Below are 14682 nucleotides of genomic sequence, written 5' to 3' on the forward strand. Positions count from 1 at the left end.
GCGTGACTAGGGGTTATTGTAGTTTATAATTTCTATGTGGTATTCTAGTTTTCATATTTCTACGTTGGTGTGTTTGGTATGGTTCCCAATTAGAGGCAGCTGGTAATCGTTGTCTCTAATTGGGGATCATATTTAGGTAGCCGTTTTTCCACCTGTGTTTGTGGGATATTGTTTTTGAGTTAGTGCATGTTGCACCTCAGTACTGCACGGTCGTTGTTTGTTTCTGGTTTTGTTTGAAAGTTTCACTAAATTAAAGATGTGGAACTTTAATCACGCTGCGCCTTGGTCTGTCTCTCCACACGTCCGTGACATGTAGCCTATAGCCTGTTTTAGAGATATGTAATCATTGAATATTGTACGACCTTTCATTGTCTGCTGATATGCCCCCTTTATTTATCCTATGGTTCTGACTTGGTGTACATGGAGAATACTGTAAAACAGCCCATGTTCTGAAATCTGTTGCTGTACATTTCAAAAGTGCTGAACAAATAGTTATTTTGACTACGTCCGTCCTAGCTCGCTATTGAATGTCTTAAAATCGAAATTACACATGGCCTTTTATCCACTCATCGTCCACTTACACCATAGTTTGTACATCAACATATCAGCTATGTATTTTTTTTTAAAGGCAGTAAATGAGGCTGAATGAACTGTTTCGCTGCCAGACAAGGCTCTGCTGATAGCCAGGTGTATCAGTGGTCAGGATTCACTCCATGGTGCTGAAAAGAAAGCTCTGCTGTTGGGACAGTTTTATGTAGGCCCTAACAGTTTGTGGGCACTGTTTGTCACCGTTGTAGTGCAATTAATGTATTGTTTATTGTTGTGCTGTGCTGTGTAAAGGCTTTGCTGGCAGTTTGCCCCACCAAGATTGACATGCTAAAATCGCCATTGAAAAGCCTAAAATAAATTATTTCACAATAGGATCATTATATCTTTGGGGGACAAGGCCTTATGCTTCACATTTCTCTCTGCTTTTCCTCCAAAGAAACACTCAACATTCTCCCTAGATAAACCTAGAACTTAGGCTGACAAGAAACGAAGAAAGTCTCTGCACTCCAATGCTAACCAACACAAACCAATGCTAACCAAAATGGCTTTTCAACAGTGACATTTGTTTGTTTGTCGTTTGTCTAACCTAACGCAGCAGGCGTAAAGAGAAACGCCTGAGCGGGTCAGCTGAAACAGGAAGCAAAAAGTTCAGGCTTCACCTGTTCTCTGCTTTTCCCCTGAAAAACGGATGCTTGTGGTTTCTGACTACCCACTGAGGGTGTACCAATGCTAACCAAAATAACATTTCAACAGTCAGAGTTCTTTGTTCCCTCTTCTCCATAACTAAAGTGAATATAAACACCCCTATGAAGATGTTGCTGTGGAACCAACCACAAGCATCCATTTTCCATCCAGAACCAGTGAGACGGTCCGTACCATGATGCTGTGAGGGGGGTGGCATGGCACCGTACTTGCACCCTGAACAACAGATATGATGTTATTTAGGGATGGATCATTATATAAGACAGTACATTGTGTGTGTGTGTGTGTTTTTGTCATGTCTATGGATGGAGTGCACACACACACACACACACACACACACACACACACACACACACACACGGCATGACAGCTTTGACGAACACTGACACTGTCGCCATGTTTTCGGGAAGAACCGAAACGTTCCCTAGCAACAGCTGGCCTGACGACAATTGGGGAAGGGTGAAAACATTACCTGCTATACGCACTAGGATAAAGCCTCAATTTTGAGTTTTGGGGGCATAAATCAGTGTGCAGGCAGGTATGCTGTTTGCTTTACATTTGTCATGGCAACAAGGTCACCACCACCATTTTGACTCTGGGTCTGATGGAGCAGCACGGGAGCAGGATAGAGCAGGATGGAGCAGCACAGAGCAGGATAGAGCAGGATGGAGCAGCACGGAGCAGGATGGAGCAGAACGGAGCAGGATGGAGCAGCACGGGAGCAGGATGGAGCAGCACGGGAGTAGGATGGAGCAGAACGGAGCAGGATGGAGCAGCACGGAGCAGGATGGAGCAGCACAGAGCAGGATGGAGCAGCATAGAGCAGGATGGAGCAGCACAGAGCAGGATGGAGCAGAACGGGAGCAGGATGGAGCAGAACGGGAGCAGGATGGAGCAGAACGGGAGCAGGATGGAGCAGAACGGAGCAGGATGGAGCAGCACGGAGCAGGATGGAGCAGAATGGAGCAGGATGGAGCAGAACGGAGCAGGATGGAGCAGCACGGAGCAGGATGGAGCAGGATGGAGCAGGATGGAGCAGAACGGAGAAGGATGGAGCAGCACGGAGCAGGATGGAGAGGAACAGGAGCATGATGGAGCAGCACGGAGCTGTGTGCCAAAGTGGTTGCAATGATGTCATTAAGACATATTTTGGTAAACAGTCTATTTCACAAGCAGAAAAATAAATCTCTATCTGGTTGTAATCTGACCAGATAACAAACTAAATATGACATCTTTCCCTGGATGTAACAGAGATCAGTTGGCTATAATCTGCATGACATCATTAGACATTCTCAATCAGAAAACCAGATTACAAACAGAAAAAAATTGTCATGTTTTTAATTTTGTCCAGTGGGATAGCATGGTGCAGTGCTACAGTGGGATAGCATGGTGCAGTGCTACAGTGGGATAGCGTGGTGCAGTGCTACAGTGGGATAGCGTGGTGCAGTGCTCCAGTGGGATAGCGTGGTGCAGTGCTACAGTGGGATAGCGTGGTGCAGTGCTACAGTGGGATAGCGTGGTGCAGTGCTACAGTGTGATAGCGTGGTGCAGTGCTACAGTGTGATAGCATGGTGCAGTGCTACAGTGGGATAGCATGGTGCAGTGCTGCAGTGGGATAGCATGGTGCAGTGCTACAGTGGGATAGCGCGGTGCAGTGCTACAGTGGGATAGCGTGGTGCAGTGCTACAGTGGGATAGCATGGTGCAGTGCTACAGTGGGATAGCATGGTGCAGTGCTACAGTGGGATAGCGTGGTGCAGTGCTACAGTGGGATAGCGTGGTGCAGTGCTACAGTGGGATAGCATGGTGCAGTGCTACAGTGGGATAGCATGATGCAGTGCTACAGTGGGAGGCAGGCATGTAGCAATCTCGGGAGTTTTTAAAGCGACCGGTATTGCTCCTAAAACCTGTTGCACCATTTACTTCAGAACATCAGAGGTCATTGTGCCACATCCACAGGACAGTGGGAAGGGTTAAAATAACACATTTCCTTTGCAAAATGGAAAATAAACAGGAAATCTGCTGGATTAATGATATACAGTACCAGTCAAACGTTTGGACACAACTACTCATTTATTTGTACTATTTTCTACATTGTAGAATAATAGTGAAGACACCAAGAGTGTGCAAAGCTGTCATCATGGCAAAGGGTAGCTACTTTGAATAATCTCAAAAATAAAATATATTTAGATTTGTTTACCACTCGTTTGGTTATTACATGTGTTTCTTAATAGTTTTGAGGTCTTCACTATTATTATACAATGTATAAAAATGTAAAAGTAAAGAAAAGCCCTTGAATGAGTAGGTGTGTCCTAATTTAATGAGTAGGTGTGTCCTAATTGAATGAGTAGGTGTGTCCTAATTGAATGAGTATGTGTGTCCTAATTGAATGAGTAGGTGTGTCCTAATTGAATGAGTAGGTGTGTCCATTGATTGTTGAAGGATATAAATGTACAAATACCTCATGAGCATAGTTCAACTGTCTTACCCCATCAGAACCACAAATATAAGATTTTGGGTTCTGATGTATAGTCAGAAGACAAGGTTAAAACGTATTATGGCTGGGGGGCAGTATTGAGTAGCTTGGATGAATAAGGTGCCCAGAGTAAATTGCCTGCTCCTCAGTCCCAGATGCAAATATATGCATATTATTGGTATATTTGGATAGAAAACACTCTGAAGTTTCTAATACTGTTTGAATGATGTCTGTGAGTATAATAGAACTCATGTGGCAGGCAAAAACCTGAGAAATCTGAAGTTGGTCAATTTTCAACTCAGCCCCCATTGAAGATACAGGGGGATTTTGGTCATTTTGCACTTCCTAAGGCTTCCACTAGATGTCAACAGTCTTTAGAAACGTGTTTGATGCTTCTACAATGAAGGGGGGCTGAATGAGAGGGGAATGAGTCAGAGGTCTGCCAGCAGTCACGCACTGGTAACGCGCATTTCACTTGAGAGGTATCTCCCGTTCCTTTGCTTTTCTGAAGACAAAGGAATTCTCCGGTTGGAAGATTATTGAAGATTTGTGTTAAAAACATCCTAAAGATTGATTCCATACATCGTTTGACAAGTTTCTACGGACTGTAACGGAACTTTTTGAAATTTCGTCTGCAGCTAGTGAACGCGCTTCGTGAGTTTTGATTTGTTTACCAAACGCGCTAACAAAAGTAGCTATTTGGACATAAATGATGGACATTATCGAACAAATCAAACATTTATTGTGGAACTGGGATTCCTGGGAGTGCATTCTGATGAAGATCATCCAAGGTAAGTGAATATTTATAATGTTATTTCTGACTTCTGTTGACTCCAACATGGAGGATATTTGTATTTGTTCTCTGAGTGACGTTCTCAGATTATTGCATGGTTTGCTTTTTCCGTAAAGCTTTTTTGAAATCTGACACGAGGAGAAGTGTATCTAAAGTTCCATGCATAACACTTGTATTTTCATCAACATTTATAATGAGTATTTCTGTAAAAAGATGTGGCTCTCTGCAAAATCACCGGATGTTTTTGGAACTACTGAACATAACGCACCAATGTATACTGAGATTTTTTTTATATAAATATGAACTTTATCAAACAAAACATACATGTATTGTGTAACATGAAGTTCTATGAGTGTCATCTGATGAAGATCATCAAAGGTTAGTGATTAATTTGATCTCTATTTCTGCTTTTTGTGACTCCTATCTTTGGCTGGAAAATTGGCTGTGTTTTTCTGTGGCTTGGCTCTGACCTAACATAATCGTTTGTGGTGCTTTCGCTGTAAAGCCTATTTGAAATCGGACACTGTGGTGGGATTAACAACAAGATTACCTTTAAAATGGTATAAAATACATGTATGTTTGAGGAATTTTAATTATGAGATTTCTGTTGTTTTGAATTTGGCGCCCTGCACTTTCACTGGCTGTTGTCATATCGATCCCGCCCTAAGAAGTTAAAACTATAATTTCTGATGTATAGACAGAAGACAAGGTTAAAACTATCATTTTGATCTCATGAATGGGCTGTCCTTGAATCCACAGCTCTGTCGATTAATTTGAGAGTGGTTCCATTTCTCCAGCCCCATCCCTCAGCATTCTTACCAAAACAGTTGTGGGGTGCCCTCTTTGTTACTGTTTGAACTGCAGATTACCCCCTTTAAGGAAGCAAGCGATGCAGCCTGTCATCACATGGCGAGACTGGCAATGGTCCCAAATGGCACCCTATTCCCAATATAGTGCACTACTTTTGACTAATTAATAAGGAGCCATTTGGGATGCATCCCATGTAATGACTTTGTAATGACGTGCTGCAATGGTTACTCTGACCCAGGAGTGATCCAAATTACAGGGATCATCTGCTGCAGGGATCATCTGCGAAAGAGATTGTGGTCTCAGCCTGACTCCCTGCTTAAATGAAGGTTCATTAAAATACATCCGTACTGCCATTCTGTTGTCAACAGAGCTAGCAGAGCACCGCAATTCACCCTTTCTCCATTTCCCCATTCATGACCTCCAAAACCAATTCATGTTCAGCCTGCAAACAACAGCTAGCAACAACAACAACACAAACAGGGGAGTGTTCATTGGCAGTCGGCATGGACCGGATCCTCCTCGGCTACGCTGCCAGTGTTGTTGGCCAGACAAAGCCACTTCATCTTTGGGGAGGATAATATTTCAAACAAGTGGTCGTGGGCCAGGAGCTATTAGGACACTGATATTTTCTGTCTGTCTTTTTGGTGCACGTGATTGGTCTATTAATAGGCGGCCGCCCAGGTTAATCTGCTGAGTCATTGGCCCCTCACTGGCACCTCCAGTGGAAGCTAGAGAAGCTAGCCCCAGGTAACCCTGAAAGAGGGGGGGGTCTATTGGCAAAGAAGTTGGATTACTGATGAAACTGTGTGGAGATCGTCTCCAAAATGGCAGATATACTTATGATAGGTTAAGCTATATACAGCCTGATGAACCTGATGCTTAAATGTAATGTTGGTTGATAATAAGGAAATAACGTCACCTACCTATTTTGATTGAGATTACATTTGGCTGAAGAGAAAGAGAGAATGCAACCAGCCTGTACCAGCTGTCTCCGGTGAATCGGCAATCTTTGTGAAAAGCCTGCGGCTCTCCTGGCAGGGAGAGAGCTTCTTAGACAGTCTTCAACAGAGATGAATGGAGGCTGTGTCGGCTCGGTGGCTGGGAGGCTGACAGGCTAAAAACATCACACTCACTACAGAAGCTTTAGGTCTAATTCACTTCACTTGACGTTCTGTGAAAGCTCTGCTGATCTCACGCTCAGGTGGACGGCCACTCCAAAGCAGCGCACAGTTACTCGGGCTACCGAGTACGATATAATACGTTTGCATATGACCGAGTACATTTCTATACAAGGAAAATATGTATTAAAAGTATAGTCTAATATAAGAATTCAAAACTCTAAGAAGAAATAGATACGACAGGTTCAACATCAGAATCTGCATCAGGCAACGCAGAAAGGAACAGCAAGAGAATAGCTCCAATACTGTGACAGTACACTGAAAACAATCACCTCCTGCACATTAGTATCTGAAATAACAGTCACAGTTCACAACCAGTATCTAGGGGTTACGACTCAGTCTCTACAGGGAACAAGCACACAGGTAACTCTGCCACAGGTACACCACTACAGCAACAGTGCACCTGTAGTTCCAATATTTAGTCCATCTAGAACACAATAGACCTTCAAATAACAGCACAGTCACCGTCCACAACCAGTATCTAGGGGTTACGACTCTATAGGGAACAAGCACACAGGCCACTTGGCTACAGTACAGAGGGTACTACTCAAAGCAACAGCTAGCCTACAACTAGCTGGGTGTCGAAGAGCCCGCGGCAGGGCAGGCTCCTCATCAGACTGGAGGGGAAGGGTGAGGGGTCCAACACCGCCTCAACTACCACACCCACCTGGCAGAGAGAGGGGCGACAGCTCGTTGTAGCCCCCGAAAGAAGCGTTGCGGATGAGCTTGCGTCCGTCGGGGTGTGGGGGCCGCGGCGAGCTGGTCGTGCCGCATGTTGAGAAGCGGCGACGGCACAGCGCTCCCTCCTCCTTCATCATGGGGCCGGCGAGAGCCCGGGGGGGCCTGAGGAGGGCCTGCTGGGGATCAGCAGGGGCCAAGCAGGGCGAAGCCACTGACCGCGAAATGCTCAGATCTGATCGCCCGCAGCCAGACACACACACAGGACACAGCAAGCACAGCAACTCAGTCTCAAGGCACTCAAAGCAGTGCAGCACAATTTATCGTTCTCCCTCTCTCTTGTTCCCACCCTCTCTTTCTCCCTCTCTCTCTCTCTCTCTCCTGTCTGTGTGTGAGAGAGTGAGTGCAAGGGGAGGAGGCTCTGAGTACTACGCTGATGAATCAGCAGAGTCCCTCCCCCTGCTACTCCATGCACCAGCAGTGTACAGAAGAGTTGCATCTTATCTAGCCTACTCCATGGAACAGCCTCCTACCCTCTTTCTCTTTCCTTCTTTCAATGAATAGCTCTACTTTTCTCACTGCCAACCAGTCTCCCTCCTCCTGTCCTCTCTTTCCCTCTTGTTTTTTCTCTTTCATTTTCTCCTCTCTGTACACCGTGTATTTCTCTGTGTGGTATCTCCTCATTTTTACATTTACATTGTAATAATTTAGCAGACACTCTTATTCACAGCAACTCCACAGAAGCAAATAAGGCTAAGTGCCTTGCTCAAGGGCGACCTTTCGGTTACTGGCCCAAAGCTCTTACCCACTAGGCTACTTGCCACTCTGTCGTGGTATATCCTTTCACGGTATCTCTCCTAAATCTCTTTCCCTTCTCCTTGAACAACACAGCTCAGATGAACATCACCCCTCTCTTCCTGCTCACTCTCTTTCTCACAGTGTGTGAGTGTGGGGCATAGTCCTGAACGTCTGACTGACGACTCCAGCTACAGCACTCAGACACCTGCTACCACATAATAAACACACACACTAGACACTAACACACACACAAATGTAATAAAGCCAGTCTCTATTCACCCTGCCTGTGAGGATGGACAAACTCTATGCATGCCCTATCGTATTCCCCAGACACAAAGACCAAACTGGCCAGTTGACTTCTCCAATGCTTGTATGGCCAATCAATTCCTTTGAGCCCCTCAGGTAAAATACCAAGCCTGTTACTGAGCCCCCCAGGTAGAATACCAAGCCTGTTACTGAGCACCTCAGGAAGAATACCAAGCCTGTTACTGAGCCCCCCAGGTAGAATACCAAGCCTGTTACTGAGCACCTCAGGAAGAATACCAAGCCTGTTACTGAGCACCTCAGGTAGAATACCAAGCCTGTTACTGAGCACCTCAGGTAGAATACCAAGCCTGTTACTGAGCCCCTCAGGTAGAATACCAAGCCTGTTACTGAGCCCCTCAGGTAAAATACCAAGCCTGTTACTGAGCCCCTCAGGTAGAATACCAAGCCTGTTACTGAGCCCCTCAGGTAGAATACCAAGCCTGTTACTGAGCCCCTCAGGTAGAATACCAAGCCTGTTACTGAGCACCTCAGGTAGAATACCAAGCCTGTTACTGAGCCCCTCAGGTAGAATACCAAGCCTGTTACTGAGCCCCTCAGGTAAAATACCAAGCCTGTTACTGAGCCCCTCAGGTAGAATACCAAGCCTGTTACTGAGCCCCCCAAGTAGAATACCACGCCTGTTACTGAGCACCTCAGGTAGAACACCAAGCCTGTTACTGAGCCCCCCAGGTAGAACACCAAGCCTGTTACTGAGCACCTCAGGTAGAATACCAAGCCTGTTACTGAGCCCCCCAGGTAGAATACCAAGCCTGTTACTGAGCACCTCAGGTAGAATACCAAGCCTGTTACTGAGCCCCCCAGGTAGAATACCAAGCCTGTTACTGAGCACCTCAGGTAGAATACCAAGCCTGTTACTGAGCCCCTCAGGTAGAATACCAAGCCTGTTACTGAGCCCCCCAAGTAGAATACCACGCCTGTTACTGAGCACCTCAGGTAGAACACCAAGCCTGTTACTGAGCACCTCAGGTAGAATAAGACAGTTACTGTAAAATCCTGAGCCATAAGTGGCTATAATTTACTTCCCTATTTTCTCATCTATAGCTCAGTGCACTGCAATCAAGGCCGTTTATGTTTCAGGACCACAGCCCATTCTACCTGTCAAAAACAGTGTGAGTTGAATGATCAAAAAGCCATTTTCTGACCTGTAGTTTGCCATTTGTGGCTTGCTATTTGTCAGTCTACTAGCAACCAGCATGACATGAGTAGCATTTGGAGATAACTAATGGATAACAAACACTGTGAACAGGGTCTTCTCAAGACAATATCCTCAGGGACACACAGTAAAATTGTAATAAAGTCAACTAATTAACATGCTGTTAATACCAATGCTCATAATGATACTGTGACAAGGTCACACAACAGAAATGGCTATGGGAGAGTTGATCAATATTTCCCCCGGCTCTAGATATTGATCTCTGGGACTGCAATCTCAAGGGGACAGTTCAGACGCTCAGCTAGGAGAAGACTGTCACCACGACTGTCACCAGGAACAGGTTAAGAAGACTGTGCTGCCCCAGTCACCCTGACAACGCTGTCAGAACATATTCTCCATAAGAAAGGTCTGTTGCAGGTCCAGAACAAAAGGGTATAAGAGAAGTAGGTGCATTGAGAAAGGAGTCTCAAAGAGCACCAATGGTTATCTCTGTGAAAACCAATAGGCCCCACCTGGTCCTTATCGTCGGAATAGAATCTCCAGAGCGTTGCTGTTTTTCCATCCACAAGATTCCTGGCATCCTCCCATCCCATTCAATTGACCCTTCCCTCCTAATGTTTCCTTGTTTGTTCTGTCAACAGCTGCGGCCCTTCAGTGCCCTCTGGCCAATTAAGACGTGTTATCTATATTTTCTAATGGAAGGAGTCATTCCATCCCTGTCTGTTTAGAGACGAGGCAAACAACAGCTTTGATAACAGCTCCCGAGTTCTGTGAGAGAGCGGTGATGTCACAGCGTTGCTCGGCGACACTTGGAAGGAAAAAAAAGTGTGTCCCCAAATGTTACCTTATTTCTGACATAGTGCACTACTTCTGACCAGACCCCTATAGGCCCAGATCAACAGTAGTGCACTTTACAGGGAACAGGGAGCCATTTGGGACACAATCACAGATCCCTGAGCAAACAGGCTAATTAACACAGGTAATTAAGACGTTCTGGAGTATGTATAATTCAAAATCCTAGGCCTAATTAACCCTGCTCCCTCAAAGGAAAGTTCAGCTGGTCCAAATTAATAAATGGCCTTTTTAAGAAACAAGTCAAACAGAGCGAAGAAACTTCACAAAGATGTTGGGCCAACAATGTGACAAACAGTTGAGGTGTTTTGCTTAACCCCCTGGGTTAGGTTCGGTCTCCAACCTCCATGGGAGTAAAAGTAGTAGTCTAAGCATCAGAAGGCCAGAAGTGGACCCGGAAGCATCAGGAATGTCGCTGTCATGTCAGGAAATAGTGCGTGAGGGTATTTAGGGAGTACCCACATTAGGTAAGTGTTTGCAGACAAATATTGGGTCAGCCAAACAAAGTCCCCAGGCATTCTGCATGTGTCCACCATATCCACACTACTGGCCTGGGTCAACATATCAGGAGATAAAGATAGCCTAGGTCAATAGCCTGGGTCAACATATCAGGAGATAAAGATAGCCCAGGTCAATAGCCTGGGTCAACATATCAGGAGATAAAGATAGCCCAGGTCAATAGCCTGGGTCAACATATCAGGAGATAAAGATAGCCCAGGTCAATAGCCTGGGTCAACATATCAGGAGATAAAGATAGCCCAGGTCAATAGCCTGGGTCAACATATCAGGAGATAAAGATAGCCCAGGTCAATAGCCTGGGTCAACATATCAGGAGATAAAGATAGCCCAGGTCAATAGCCTGGGTCAACATATCAGGAGATAAAGATAGCCCAGGTCAATAGCCTGGGTCAACATATCAGGAGATAAAGATAGCCCAGGTCAATAGCCTGGGTCAACATATCAGGAGATAAAGACAGTCCAGGTCAATAGCCTGGGTCAACATATCAGGAGATAAAGACAGTCCAGGTCAATAGCCTGGGTCAACATATCAGGAGATAAAGACAGTCCAGGTCAATAGTCTGGGTCAACATATCAGGAGATAAAGACAGTCCAGGTCAATAGCCTGGGTCAACATATCAGGAGATAAAGACAGTCCAGGTCAATAGCCTGGGTCAACATATCAGGAGATAAAGATAGCCCAGGTCAATATATCAGGAGATAAAGACAGTCCAGGTCAATAGCCTGGGGCAAGATATCAGGAGATAAAGACAGTCCAGACCAATAGCCTGGGTCAACATATCAGGAGATAAAGACAGTCCAGGTCAATAGCCTGGGTCAACATATCAGGAGATAAAGACAGTCCAGGTCAATAGCCTGGGTCAACATATCAGGAGATAAAGACAGTCCAGGCCAACACATAATACATGATGCATGGCTATTCATGTATACAGAAACATCTGCATTAAGTGACTGGACAGTCGTCAGCTAATGTGCCTTGAACAGATTAGCATTTTAGCGACTGACCACAATAGTCACTCTGGAGTGAAGTTTCCTTCCCCCTCCCCCAACCTTAGCCAGATAGTGGGGAAAAAGGCAAAACTGACCCAAGATCAGCACCTAGAGCAACTTTACCCTACACTGTGACCGGACCAGTCTCCACTGTATTTTTACACAGACGGCTAGCTATCACATCTCCCTGTGTGTAACACTAGCCCCTGCATGCAGGATTAAGAAACAATGGTTCTCCATTACAGTACACCACATGGAATCTGCATATCAGGAAGTAGAGCAACAACAGGGAGCACTTTATTTTACAGTAGGTGATGTCGCCACCTGGTATTTAATAGGAAATGGTGTGGCAACAATGGATAGTTTCTAGTATTTAATATGAAATGTTGTGGCAACAATGGATACGTTCTGGTACTTACCTCAAAGAACAACACCAAACATCTAATATGGTCATATTAGTGCTAGCTAATAGCTAAATACTGTGTCACGTTGGATGGGCAATGCAATCCTAAGTAAATAGGGGTTCAATGGTTGGCATTTCCTGGGTAGAGTGCTCTGCTATGTTTACATTCAGGCTACATTAACTAATGTCTAATGTCAACAAATGTTGATTGAAGTCTTGGCCTGGTATTTGTATTGTTCGCTAATTACTGTAATGTAATGCCGGCTAGCCAAAAACGTATCCAGAGAGTACAGGTTTAGGTGGGGGAAATGGGGAAGGGTTAATAACAGTATTTTTTTATTTCTTAAAAGGATAGTTCACTCAAAAACTATATTTTTGTATTTTGTCCATTAGTCCACTGTAAATACATCCCCGGGAAATGTTTTATGTCAGCAGTCAAGTTAGAGCACTTTCAGTACAGAGCAGAAACTGTGAGGATGCGGTTTGCAGGTTTTGAGTGACCTAACCCTTTAATCAAGTAAAGCTGGGCAGTGGGGCAGGCTCATCTGCCACAGCTTCCGGAGAAGGAAGATATTAGCAGCAGGCATGCATAGCTCTTTGGGTGCTTGATGATCCCCCCCTACCCTGCCAACAGGCCAACAGAAAGGGCAGCGATGAGTTAATCCTGGTACACAGCCAAAGAACTCTAGCTACAGCCTGCAAAATGTACAGGTAGATATACCACTGAAGAAGAAAGAATCAACACTGTAGATATTTATGGTAAAGGTCAATGTGTAGGCATATGGCCGTATGAGCACACTATAAATTGATATGCTATTCATTAATACTAGTTCTGAGATGCATAGATGCAATATCCTCTATTAAGTACTAATCTCCTCATAGGTCAACAGTGCTGTCATCGATTAACATCCATTTCAGTTCAGTGCTTTTAACTACAGATGTAGGATCTTAATTTGAGCCAGTTTGCTACAGCAATAACATAATCCTGCAGCAACAGTAATGTAATAATGTGAATTATTATCTGGATTATAATTAATGGACATTTTTTTGTGGGGGTTGAAACATTATTCATTAGCGCAAATCAAGTCTGACATTTTAAAGTGGAATTTAGAAGCATTAGAAGCCATTTTAACCCTTGAATACACTACAAGTTTGCATTTCATGCTGTGCAGGAAAATTAACAGCAACAGAAGAGTTATCAAATTAAGATCCTACATCTGTAGCACTCAGACTCACCAGCATAACAGTCTGACTAAATAACCACTGATTTCGGAGCAGAAATAGTGACATTTACCCTTTCTGAATGGGAACATTTAAAAGCCAAACTGAGGGTAAGTGATATTTTGTGAAATCTATTCAGATATGTTCCTGGAATGAACCATGGCAAGTTGAACAAGGGGGCGTATGGTTCTTTCTCTCAAAGCAACGTTAGACCCCACAACCCTGGTCCCTCTCTAGACTATGAATCCTGTCACCTCAAGCCTCTCTGAATACAACCTCTACGGCCCAGTTCACTTGATGTAGTCACTATGCAGCAAAGTCAAAGGTCAAATAGAGGGTGCTTATATTTTTCCTGTTTCACACATGTACAAGTGTGCAACCTGTGTAGTGTGAAATAGAAATGTATATATCCCATTCCCCCTGAGACATCCTTGGAGAGTACGGTCACGGACAGGGATCAGCCATTACTGCCGGCGACCATGGAGCAATTAGGGTTAAGTGCCTTGCTCTGTTCCAATACCTGCATGATCTAGACTCAATCCCAAATGGCACCCCATTCCCTAGAAAAGTGCACTACGTTTGACCAGAGCCCCATGTGCCCTGGTCAAAAGTAGTACACTATATAGGTAGGGTTCCATTAGGGCCGCAGGCATGGAGTGTATCAGGACCGCGATCATACCAGTATCACTATACTCCTTAGTATCGTGGCAAGGAAACAAAACACAGAGATGATTGAACTTCTTTAGGAAAACTGCCCTACTGTTGGAAACAAACATCATTATGTTGTCATCTAGAATCACATTTATTTATTTTCCAAACTACAGTACACAATATTTCAGACACATCAGGTCTGTTTCCTGACTTTATTTTAGCCAAATATTGCGATACTGGTATTGTCCCGGCCCTAGTATCAACATAGTCTCTCATGACAGACTACAAATCGAGTAGAAGGCTAGAACACGTAAGATTTGGGCCTGGGATCCGAGATAACCAGTAACACAACACTGGTGTTACTATTCATAGAGGGTCTGGGGGGGGTCTCTGTACAGAGAGCCACACTGAGATAAAGCCACTCCAGTGAATGCCAGACCCAGTGAAGTACCCAAAAGACAGACAATGCCAATCATTATTGGTGTATTCATCATCAAGACGTCTTATACGCAAAGAGACCTCATAAACCTTTACAGATACACCATCGAGAGCATCCTGTCGGGCTGTTTCACCGCCTGGTACG

At 44.7% G+C, this 14682-nt stretch overlaps 1 protein-coding gene across 6 annotated transcripts in view; it reads right to left on the minus strand.

The window, feature by feature from the left end:
- LOC110500965 (oxysterol-binding protein-related protein 8) overlaps window positions 1–14682 on the minus strand; it is a 151590-nt gene that overhangs the window by 45941 nt on the left and 90967 nt on the right. For 2 of the 6 annotated variants that reach the window (XM_036945135.1, XM_036945134.1), the window contains exon 1: window positions 7175–7470. The exons of the other annotated variants lie outside the window; for them this stretch is intronic. In XM_036945135.1, the coding sequence (XP_036801030.1) occupies window positions 7175–7325 (151 nt within the window). In that variant the 5' untranslated portion in view covers window positions 7326–7470. Of the gene's footprint in view, window positions 1–7174; window positions 7471–14682 lie in introns of those variants that run through there. 6 annotated transcript variants of the gene reach the window in all.

Source organism: Oncorhynchus mykiss, chromosome 15 (assembly GCF_013265735.2).
Source record: "Oncorhynchus mykiss isolate Arlee chromosome 15, USDA_OmykA_1.1, whole genome shotgun sequence".
Lineage (NCBI taxonomy): Eukaryota > Metazoa > Chordata > Actinopteri > Salmoniformes > Salmonidae > Oncorhynchus > Oncorhynchus mykiss.